At 39.1% G+C, this 12,199-nt stretch overlaps 2 protein-coding genes across 5 annotated transcripts in view; one reads left to right on the top strand and one right to left on the bottom strand.

Moving 5' to 3' along the window:
* tank (TRAF family member-associated NFKB activator) overlaps positions 1–6,098 on the bottom strand; it is an 83,435-nt gene extending 77,337 nt beyond the window's left edge. The window contains exon 1 of one of the 3 annotated variants that reach the window (XM_061793075.1): positions 6,037–6,098. In XM_061793075.1, the coding sequence (XP_061649059.1) occupies positions 6,037–6,083 (47 nt within the window). In that variant the 5' untranslated portion in view covers positions 6,084–6,098. Of the gene's footprint in view, positions 1–3,319; positions 3,624–6,036 lie in introns of those variants that run through there. The other 2 variants (XM_061793077.1, XM_061793078.1) reach the window with 2 other exon arrangements.
* Positions 4,186–11,462, top strand: cd302 (CD302 molecule). Of its 2 annotated transcripts, none has more exons than XM_061793080.1 (6): positions 4,186–4,392; positions 6,609–6,734; positions 6,972–7,082; positions 7,485–7,667; positions 9,236–9,289; positions 9,381–11,462. In XM_061793080.1, the coding sequence occupies exons 1-6, from the start codon at positions 4,302–4,304 to the stop codon at positions 9,581–9,583; spliced, it is 768 nt and encodes a 255-aa protein (XP_061649064.1). In that variant the 5' UTR covers positions 4,186–4,301; the 3' UTR covers positions 9,584–11,462. The 2 variants fall into 2 exon arrangements, with proteins under 2 accessions (XP_061649064.1, XP_061649065.1); XM_061793081.1 differs by having other exon boundaries at positions 4,195–4,392; positions 9,269–9,289.
* Positions 11,463–12,199: the final 737 nt, after the last annotated feature.

The following is a 12,199-nucleotide window of genomic DNA, read 5'->3' as shown; positions in this document are numbered from 1 at the left end:
CTATATATTTTTTTAATATAACAAGAAAGGCCTTTCTCCCAATTAACAACTTTACACACTTTCAGGTTAACTGCAGTTAAGTTCAAACGGCAAAAGTTTACTTCATAGTTCCAGTTAGTGGAACACAACCTTAATTAACTCAAGACTTAACTGATGATTTAACTTGTCCGCTGTGCTTGGAAGTATACGTTAGGCTGCCCAAACAAAGCCTATATGCTATCGTACAAGATTCCAATGGAGAATTCATTCCATAACAATGTAGTTTGCATGGAAGCTAAAAAAATAAATAAAAAAGATGAAAACAAACATGCTTTCTTCCCACAGCAACTGAGTGGTCTTTCAAGCAAGAGGGTGAAGACCAAGTAAATAGAAATTATCACTGTCACATGGCAGCACTGACAACAACATCAGGAGGCAAGGCAGAGAGGGTGGATGGATGGAAGGGATGAGGGCACACGATGCTCGGATGTGGCAGAACAGTACTTGGGCAGGCTTTGCCACAACAGATGGGCCCTCACAGTGTCCTGCCGGGTGTTGTACCACTCTACGGGAAGCCGTTGGCTCCAGACAAGTATCAGAGCTCATGCTCCAGCTGTCTGTATTGTGCCCATTCACCCCCTCGACATTTTGCATATACCACAACCATAATAAAGTTGTTCAAATAATACTTCCAAAGTGAGCATTTTATAAAGGGCAGTCTTTCTGATACATCTCTTATATTGGGTTTTATTTGATTGTGCAGAAACACTGACCCATTTGTGATATCGTTAGCCTAGTAGCATAATTGCCTGTCATTTGTGGACAAGGAAAAACAAAAATTCAACAGCCAAGAAAAGTCCAGCTGTCTCACTTCAAAATGTGAAGATTACCAAGACCTGCATGAGAATGTACATGTCTACAGAAACACCAACATTTTTACCAAGCAAATTGGTATTTACTGTTTTTTATTTATATTGTAATTGTTTTTTTTTACTATTTATTGATATTGTGACAGTTACAAACACCTAAGGCAATTTTGCTATTTTAGTAGGCTAACGATATTTGACATACATGTTTCGAGGGAAAGTAGGGCTGGATGATAAATGTATTTTATCAAGTTTTTTTTTTTTTTTGCTGTAAAAAGTGGATGCACTATTTAACATGACTAACATAACTATGAACTAAGAGGGGCAGGTTTAAAAAAGTCACTGTTGTTTAATTGCTTTGTTTTGAAACAACATGAGTGTAATAATTTTCACCTTGTATTTCATATGGCATGAAATGAGCTCAGTGGAAGGCAAACCTGGAGTCAACCACACTGAATATTGCCAAAGACATGGTGCCCATTCATACGTTGCAAAAGCAATGATGTAGCCACACGTTGGAAACCTTTGACCCGAGGTATGTGCTTCCAAGCCACAGATATTTTGTCGAGATTGCCTTGCCTCACCTGTACAATTCAATACATGAGAGGGCCACGAGAGAGCAGTGGGCTAATTTTATATTTTATTGTTGAATATTTAAAATGTAAATTTATTAACATGTTTGTATTTTGACAATAGGGCTATTTATCCAAATGGCAGTACACATACATTATCTGTAAAACAACAAATAATTATTAAAATATATTTCTGTGGCAGTTGATGCAAGTTAAGGGCAACAAGAAAAAAAATCTCAGAAGGAAAAACAAAAAGCAAAACTCATTTCAAATGAGTTTTCTATACAAGAAAGTGGGGTTGGGTGGCAAACAATTCAAATTGTATTCTTGTGAGGGAAAAAAAAATTACATTTTATTTTAAGGTCAGACTGTATAGTTCAGGAAGTTGAGCGGCTGGAGCTTTGGTACGGCCGACACAACCTGGAACTGAACACGCTCAAAACTAGAGGTGATCGTGGACTTTAGGAAGCATCCTTCGCCACAGTTGCCCCTCACGCTGTCCAACTGCTCTGTGTCAACCATTGAGACCTTCAAGTTCCTGGAAATTACAGTCTCAGGAACTGAAGCGAGAGACCAACATCAACTTCACCCTCAAAAAGGCCCAGCAGAGGATGTACTTCCTGCGGCTTCTGAGGAAGCACGCCCTGCCACAGGAGCTGTTGAAGCAGCGCTACACAGCAGTCATCGAATCAGTCCTGTGCTCATCCATCACAGTCTGGTTTGGTGATGCTACAAAAAAGGACAAACGCCGACGGCAACGGACGGTCAGGACTGCCGAAAATAAATTGTCGGTACTGCCAGAACGAGGACAAGAGCATGCAAAATCCTCTTGGACCCTCCACATCCTGGTCACCGCCTCTTCCAGCTCCTTCCCTCAGGCGCTATCGAACAATGCAAACTAAAACTAGCAGACATTCCAACAGCTTCTTCCCTCTTACCTTCCCATTAACTTCTAAACAGTTGACTTACAATTGCATTGTAACATGCTGCCAATTTTGAACATATCTGTTGAAACAATACTACATTATGCGTGCACTCACTATAGTAGTCTCGTCATGTCTTATTTGCATCCTGTATTTGTATCTCTACACAATTTGCACAATGGTCACTTCAAAACTGCTCTAAATTGGACTCTATATCATTTGCACAATTGTCATTGTATCAGCATTACCACATTATTGGTAACCTTTCCTTACTCAATGACTCGCCGTAGTGTGTTTTTATGTTCTAAAAGTATGTTTTGTCACAGTGGCTGCCTGTTGTCATTATAGAGCAGCTCCAAATACCGGAGACAAATTCCTTGTGTGTTTTTGTCATATTTGACAAATAAAAGATGATTCTGATTCCAAATAGCCCAAACCCATGGGAATATAATTTACACAACAAGCAGTCACCTTGTCAGGAACTAACTGAGGGTGGCCAAACTTTTGTGCTCATTTAATTTGTGAAATAGGCAGATGGGCGAGGTCATTTGTGGAGGAGGTAAAATAAATAACATTATGTAAAATCGTTCATTTGAATAAAATTCAGACTTTATTGTCTCATTAACAATGAATCTTATCAAATGGATGGACCAATTATTTAAAAATGTACTGTAAAACATGTTAAATGTGTATGGTATGTAAAATTGACTTAACTGAACTAATAGCTTCGTATTTTAATAATGACAATCATCCATCAAATTACAAAAGTAAATGAAATAAATGGAGTTTAAAATACATTTTAAGTAGTCCCCAAGTAAGTACATTTGTGGGCACAGGTGCTCTTCATCTCATTGATTATAGTGTAATGACTGTATCTAGCTAGCTTTGCATAAATATAAATAAATATATATATATATATATATATATATATATATATACCCTGGAAAAAGCTGAAATAAGTTATTTTACCAGCACATACCCTCTTAATGAACCACAACAGCAAGCACAACCAAGCGTCTTTCACCAAACATCCAACAAACAAAACGGCAAACTCACTGATCAGCATCTCAATCCACAGGTGAGATGAAAATCCGATGAGTTGAAGAACAGTCCTCATTAAGTCTACACGATATTCCAGGGGTAAAAAGAAATGTCCATATATATATATATATCCATCCATAGCTTTAAGAGCTTTTTAGGATTGATAAAAACATACATTCAAATGATGACGTCCATGTTTTTGACTTCCACTACAGGTTACTGTAGCGTTCGCCTAATGTTATGAGTTGGTCAGTGGCGTTCAGGAGTAATCGGATTCCAATATTTTAACATTGTGATTTGGTAGAATGAAGTACGTAATCCCAAGTATAATTGTAGTTTTACAGTTTCAAATTTATAGTGATATTCCGCGTGACTCGCTCACAAGAAATTTTCATATGCGTAGCAAATTGAGAAACGGGTAAATAATAGAGAAGTTTCGATCTTTCGCATCCTCTGTCTTTGCTATGAACGCATCATTTGGCATTTGACTTTTGAGAGTATTGCGGGGGTTATCCCAGGTCCTTCTCTAACAAACAAATTTTGTGTATTTCTGAGCGATTTCATTGTTTAAATAAGGTCGTTTAAATTGTTTTGAGGGCTTTTTGTCCACAAATTAGATTATGTCGTCACAACGTTCACATCAGTGTATCAGACAACATTAGTTGAACGTTTGAAAATATGCTACAACACAAGTTTTTTGGGGGGGCGGGGGGGGGCTACAAAAGCTTTGCTAATTCTTATTTGTTTGTGTAACACAAATGTCACTGAAGATTGTAATTTATGGTTCCCATTCCTCCTTAGCAGGAGGCATGTTTGGTCCGCAATAGTGGGCGGGGCTAAATCGCCTTGCAAACAGGACCAAAAAACAGGTTGGGGCTTCTCGTGTCAAGTATTTTTATTGTGTGTGGCTCTTTTCTGTCATGGAGTCGCTGGAGAAACGCGGTCGTTCTCTGTCCCTGACGTGCTGCTTGTGTATGTTTCTTCTCCAGCCTCAGGCGGCTTGGACGGGAGGTAAGGACCGCGGCGAACTTCGCCTCACTCACTTTCGATATAACGCAATGTTCACACTCAACACAGTTGATGCGTGAATATTATGGGCCTCTTTTTCCTTTTTTCTTTCGCTAAGTTGTTGTTGCCTTGTTTGGTTTGTTTTGGAAGCTAAACGACATGTTAGCTTCGGAGCCAGTGTAGCATGGTTCTCAAATTGAAGATTTTCTTGTGAACTGGGGACTAAATTCCCTGAAAGTTATGTTAAATAGACATTATTAAAAAAAAATATATATATATACCGTTAACGACTGTTAAACAGGCATTGGCCTACTAGCGGGCAAGTTTAGCACTATTTCTACTTAATTTATTAATATATATCTTAAATGTTTGGGATTATTGTGTCATAAATCCTATTTAATTGACATAAACCTCAATAAGTAGAGCTGCAGTTCATAAGGGTTTTAATGGCCTACAAATCAGGACCCATTGTCTTTAAAAGGATGTTTACCACTAGTTATACTTCACATAACACTGAATGATTACTGCAATTTTGGAAGAACTAACATAAGACCTGTTAAATTAACATCAGGTTTATTTAAATCTACACGAAGCAGAGCTACAACACATGAACAGTGATTAAAATGTCTTATAAATCAGGATCCAATGACTTTTTCTGCGAGTTTTCTACTATTGATACTGCAGTTGATTTCACATAGAGTGATAATTCGTAATTTTTGAGATTACTGTTGTAGCAGTCCTTTTTAATTCTCTAAACTTCAATCACTAGTACTACGGCGAATGATTAAGGATTTAAATGGTCTGCAAATCAGGATTCGATAGCTTTTTAGGTATTTTACCTCTATTTATAATTTATTTAACATTGAGTAACAATTGATAACTCCAATTTTGGGATTACTGAAGCAGAAGTCTGTTCGATCAGCATGAAGGTCATTTAAAATCTTCATAAAGCAGAGCTTCAGGTAATGAACAGGCATTTAAACATCCTACAAATCAGGATCCTTTTTTTGATTAGCTCTTTTTTAAGCAAGTTTACTATTATCAATGACTCAACATTTAGATAAATTAGTAACCTCAATTATAGGATTCCTATTAAAGTTCCATAAAGTTAAATTAAATCTACATCAAACAGAGCTACGACTAATGAAAAGGAATTTAAGTGACCTACTAATTGGGATCCATCGTCTTTTTAAGCAAGTTTACTCCTATCTGGGAATGAACTGATAACTAATTATTTGTTGCAATTATTGTCTTTAAAAGCTTTAAACAGGGAAATCTTCTGAAACTAATGTTGCTCATGTGATTGGGGAAGCTTTTTTTTCTATCAGGAGCCATTTCAGTTTTTATGAGGTCCTGCAAGGGCCAGACTCCCCCCCCTTTAAACGTGATGCAACATTTAAGCACACTTTTTATTATTATGACCATTTGATGAGCAGATGAATGCCGCTGGTGGTCCTATAGCTTAAATGGCACCATACGCGAGGGAAGTGTCTTCTACAGAGGGGGTCTCCCATACAAACGGCAACAATTAACACGTCCACATTACTCAATAGAAAAATAATGACACACAGCAATTTTCTTTTTATGTTGGGGTCCATTGCCGCCCCAAGCAATGCCACCTTGTGCGACCGCACATAATGCACTTACCAGAAACCGCTACTACCCTCGAGGGTCGTATTAGACCCACTGGCCATCTAGAGATAGACTGATATGTTTATTAGGAGCCGATATTCATTTGCTGCAAAAGGAAAAAATATTGGTGTCAAAAATTTCTAATCATACAAACTCCAACACTTTGTTTAAATGCCTTTAAACATATTTTTATTAAACAGCTGTTCAGATTTGCGACATTATATTTTTTTCTTTTTATCTTAGACAATACACATCTTTGTTTTAAAAGTACAAGGAGCTTCCAGGATCAGCAACATGTCTTATAAAGTTAAATGAAATTTGAATAGATAAATTGTTCCATGAAGTTTGCCCAGTTTTAAATTGATCTGTTATTGGCCGTCAGATTTTTTATTTAGGTTGATGCTGATATGCTGAACACCAGCGCTAATAATCGGCCCAGCTGATTATGGGCCCGGCTGATAATCGGTCTATCCGTAGTATTCCCGCACCGTGATTTTAGTGTCACTCTGCAATGTGTTTACAATTTGAACTACTCAAAATACACCTGACACTGTTTTTCAGTTTTTTTAATCACTCTCTGTCCTCAGACTGTCCTGCTGATGGACGCACCTGGGTGCCCTTTAAAGACAGATGTTACCACTTTGTCCATGGAGAAGAAGACAAACTCAAAGTGTATAATTATGAGAATGCCAAAAGCCTCTGCCTAAACTCTGGTATGAACAATTTTAATTATTTTTATTTTATTTTTTTAAATACAGCTCATGTGAAAATATGACCAACAGGCACAATCAACAAGAGCTGAATAAAAAATTCTGCATTTACAAAGATAATACAGTAATTTCTATTTATTATTATTGACAGTAAAGATTGCATTTTTACCTAATGTTGTGGCCAGTCACTATATCTGTAAATCTGCTGTCATTGATTTTTTTTTTAAATCCCTTTTACAGAGCTGCTGTCCATCCAGAGTGCCGAAGAGAATGACTTTGTGGTTAAATATAGTCCTGAGGTGTGGAAAGGCGAAGTCAATGTGTGGCTGGGAATGTATTACGATACAAACAGTAAGTGTCATGTGACAACAGACTTGTGGAAAGATGCAGGCTTGATGCCAAGATCAAGTCAGGTTATTTGGTTAATACCTAAACGTGGGGTTATTTTCAAACGGAATGGTGGGAGTAAGCCTATTCAATATGTTGTCAAAGTTTTGTTATAGTTATCGTGGTCTTACTTGTTTAGTAGTTTAAGTGCGTTTTTAAAATATCCACTCATTTGTAATTTGCTTTTGTTTTTCCTCAAAGTAAAAATAAAAAGCAGCTTTACCCCTCCAGCTCACTGTACATCCTGACAAGGCTTCAGGATATCCTCCTTTTTTGGCAACTATTTAGGAAGTGAAAGATGTGCATCAGTGATTTCTTTCAGCAGTAGTCCAGTACGGTTGGTGCTCATGTAATCACTCTTACCAGTTGAAGACATGAAGTGGTTTGACGAGGAACCGGTGAAGTTCACCAACTGGGAAGCGGGCTCGTCCCCATTGGACTTCGTGCCCCTGGATACCTGTGTGGCTGTGCACAGTGATACGGGGAAGTGGGAACGTGTCAGCTGCTTGGATGATCTGGAGAACGGAGTGGTCTGTGAGACGGCTCAGAGTACGTGTGACTTTTCTTTTGTATAAGATGCTGGTCCATCTCTGAACCTCTCTCACCATCATAAAACATGTATTAATTGTAAAGGCGCCATTTTATGAAGTAGGGCATCACGATATATTGTTTGAGCATCGTCACTGCGATGTGCGCATGCGCAGTAGTCACATCACAAGGTCCTGGGATCTAGGAGGCAAAAGAACTTCGGTACTCAACATGCACCGTGCGCATCATTCCACCAATCACAATCGTACTGTGAATAGTTTGACACATATAGCAAAACATTATCCAAATAAGAATATATATCAAAAACGTAAAGTGAAGCAATATCCTTCAGAAAAGCAAACCACCTCAGCACATTCTTTCACCCCCCCCTCGTGGCGACTACAAGTCGCGAGCCATGGCTTTGTGAACGGAACATCCCGACGGCTCGTACCCTGTATTTAAGAGATCTTACAAAGACAGCACAAATGAATAGAAAATGACTTTCATCTAGTGTATGATTTGATTTATTAAGGGAACGGGAAAAAAATAAACTACCAGTCCAGGACGTACACCACCTTTCAGTATATACAGTAGTAGGCTCCAGCTCACTGTAAGGGCTGAAGTGAGTGGATGGACAAATACTATTGTGATTAGCAGTAACGATGGTGGCACATGCTTTAACACAAGGGAAATAAAGAATGGAGTAGCAGTGTTGTTGTCTGCGACACTGTAAGACAGAGCGGTGAGTGACATATATGGCATCTTAACTAAGGGATGAGTCGCATTTTTTCATTCTGAACTCTTACACAAGTGTAAAACTAAGCTTACCACTGTTAACATTAAGACATAAAGACAATACAAAAGCCATGTCTTTCCTGCATTCATGCATCCCTTCAAATAATGTATTAGAATAACCAGGCTAGTGATTGAAGAAAGTTTGAAATGTTGTCCAGTGGCGAGCTGAAAAGGATTACTGTACATACCATCATGACCCCCGACCCCAAGATTCCATCCTAAGCACACTTCATTCCATACACGCTTATTGATCACATGACCATCGTGACGGCTTGAGCATTCACTGACAAGGAAGTTCTAACATTTCAACGAAAAATCTTGCTCAGACATGGAATAATTATATCCTGAAGTTGATGTCAATTGGTTCCAAATTGTGTATTCAGGCCATGTATTTCCTGTAGCGCCTGTCCTCATTAGGGTCTTTGGTGAGCTGGACCCTGTCCCAGCTGACTTTGGCTGAGAGGCAGGCTACACAAAAAAAAAAAGTTGTATTTAAGCTTCGCCTCTTCCTGTCAGACATTTTGGGAATGATGTCATTGTTGGTTGCCTGTCAGAAGCAAGGAGCTGTGATTGAATCTCTTGCTTTAGAAGGGGAACCACTACAAATCATTTTCCGAAGGTTGCAAAATGTGTATGGAGCAAAGTCAAAAAGTAGGTGTCCGGGATCAAAGGCGAAGAACAAGAGCCTAGCACTGAAGGTCTGCCGATCCGTCGCTTGTCACGGAGGGCATTCAAAGAAGAATTGTGCAAATGCCTTTTGATGTCTTCTCGTTCAAAATTAGTTTTTCTCTCAGTAACTCACAGGTTGTCTTGCTTGTTTTTTTCAGAAGCAGAGGAAGCCAAACAAAGTAAGGTTCTTTTTTTGCCCCTACATACACACTTTTAATACTATTTATTTTGCGTGATCACTTCCCTGCATTGTCGATTGTCCTCCATCAGAACCCAGCGGATTGCTGTCAGCGCTGGTCATTCTCAGCGTAATCGCCATCATGGCCGTCTCCGCCGTCGTTTGGTTCCTGCACCAAAAGCAACATCCGGGCTCCTCCGTCGTCACAGGTTTCGAGTACCACCCGCCGTTCAGAGCCCCCGACGGCGACCGCTCCTGCCTGGTGGAGGCTGAGGAGTTAGACAGCGGCCCGTAAGAGGAAGTTCAACTCCATCCACACTCAGCGTGGTAACACCAGTGCCAAATGTTTTGACTCGGAATGTTAAGATGTCACCATTTCAAAGTCGAGTAGCATCTACACTAACAAGCATTCATCTACATTTCATCTGAGTGGCATTTGATTATATGTATTCATCAGGCATTCATTTAGGTAGGATCTAAACTTTGGTTGAGGTCATTTTCAGTATTAAGCATTTTTTACTCTCATAAAGTTGAGGATGCAGATTACAAAAGAACATCTAATAAGCCAAATCAGGGGTGGGCAACCTTTTTTAGTTTGTATAAAGTCCTTGTGAAGTGAAAATAAATGTTTTCATTTTGACACACCACCTAAGAGTGTTGCTAACCATGGCAAATTTGAATGATAAAAAAAATTGCGAAGTATGTAAAATGAGGCTTCAAAATCGTGAAAAATCCGTTGTCGCTGCTGTCACATGCGTGTCCGCTGAATGCACGAAACCACACCTAGCTGAAGAGTAGATGCTACTTCATCTCGCGGCTTTCTTATGCCTACACGTCCATCCATACATGTTTGAGCCATGAAAATATATCCACTTAAAGCCTCCGGTGGCTGCAATAAATCCCACTTTCCTCGCCACAACGAGAGGCGCTAGCCACCGGTTAGCTGGCAATCTAACTACGTCACTGGCCAGCTCAAGTTCTAATATAGGGCAAGGGGCTCCTCATGTCGGAAGGCCAAGTGCGGCAAAACAATCCGGAAAGCTGAAATGGCGGAAAAGATTTTTTGCACTATATCTCCACAATGAAATTGCGATGTTATGTCGTCACTATCTGATAGTGGAGCTAAGAGACTGTCTGCTTGTGATCCGCTGCATTGGTCTCCCCTTCTTTTTCTTCATCAATGCCGCGCTTCACAATGTCAACAATCAATACAAAGTTGGTTGTCCTAGTTTCCTGCTCTTCCTCTTGAATGCGGGGGTCTTAGTACGACACCGTTCTGTCTTTTCACGTTTTCAGCAATTATCTTCAAACATGTATAATGTATATGGAAACAAATCTCTAAATTCACACTTGACATGGGTTTTTGGGAAAACTATGTGTCTGTGGATGAATGTTTTGGGGGCTTTTTTTTTAATCACAGCTCTGTGGTTTTACTTGTTTTAAGAATTGCATAAGTGCTCTGGGCCCAACGAGTGTAGGGTTCCCCACCCCAAAGCTAAATCTTTGTCTAAAGAAAGGCTCACAACTCGTTTGGATTTTGAAATTACAACATCCTTTCTTACTGTCTCTAATATGAGATTTTTGTTAGAAACTACGACTCTTTTTAACTCTCTTAACCCTGACCAAATATCAGAGTTTTTTTCTCAGCATTCGTCCACCTTACAAGAACACGAGTGGCCTTTCATTTGTGAATAGTTGATGTGACTTCTTTATAAAAGTGTGAATGTTGCCAATGAGGTGCATCCAAACCATTGCTAAAGCTCATTACGTATTGTTACAGTGATGCCCTGAATTTTCTACTTTAGGCCAATACAGTGTTGCTATATGTGTTGCTCAACCAAATGACTGCTTATGTTTGCACAATAATCAAACTGTCTTTCATCTACCCTGTTTGTGCTCCTGAATCAACAGATCAAAAATGAATTTTGTGCAATGAAAAGGTTGGATCAGTTTTTTTCTTTTCTTTTCTTTTTATTGTTTTCTCCCCCCGCCCCCCCTCTCCATTTCAGCATAGAAATGCAAGCCAGTACTGTAGGTAGAAATGTGCTCTGTGATCAGAATATTTCAGAATTGTGACTTGCTTCCATATGATGCTTCTGTGCAATATATTTTAACATGGATCTAGTACAATCTGAGCCCTGCTCCTCGATAATAAAGTAACACTGTTACAAGGACTGGTTTGTGTAATTTTTGCTAGTCAATGTTGTGTGCCAACATCAACATGGTGACTTGTTGTGAGGGGAAACACATTTCTTTCATGCATGTCATGTGATGCAACACATTCACAACACAGTTTATCAGTAGCATTTGCAATTTTTTCTTGAAAATAACTCATTCAAATCATCATAAAAATAAGTTATTGCAGCTCTCTGGCGCATCACTACGTTCATAAAAGATTTTTTTCAACAATAATCAGCTGTATTTAATTTGTTTTTTAAAGGCAGCCCATTTCAAACACCAATACTGTACTTGGTGTGGGCGTCCATGGAAAAGTTGTAAGACAAACACAAATGATTGTCTGCTATTTGGCGCCCCTTGTGCATGAAAAAGTCAACTTCGAACACTCAGAGACCAAATAAAGGTGAATCTCTAACGTTTTGTGAGTAGTGACAAAAGCAGTTGCATTGATGTGGCTTTATGATTGCTTAAAAAGCTGAAATATATATATTTTCTTGCACCAAGGTGGAAGGAAAATGTCGTATCTTGAATATGCCTGTGTGGTGATGTCGCTCGTTGTGTGTTTGTGCAACACAGTGGGGTGCCGCCTCATACAACTTTATTGTTTGCATTGCTTACAAGGCTGCTGGAACAGCTGCGACTTACTAACAAAGACTTTGCTCTTGTCACACTGCCAACTGAACAAATACACTGTGTGTGTGTGTGTGAGATGATGTTGTATGATGTTGTCGAC

Source organism: Phyllopteryx taeniolatus, chromosome 12 (genome assembly GCF_024500385.1).
Source record: "Phyllopteryx taeniolatus isolate TA_2022b chromosome 12, UOR_Ptae_1.2, whole genome shotgun sequence".
Classification (NCBI taxonomy): domain Eukaryota; kingdom Metazoa; phylum Chordata; class Actinopteri; order Syngnathiformes; family Syngnathidae; genus Phyllopteryx; species Phyllopteryx taeniolatus.
Note: the sequence above shows the minus strand (reverse complement) of the source record. Positions and strands in the feature narration are given on the sequence as shown.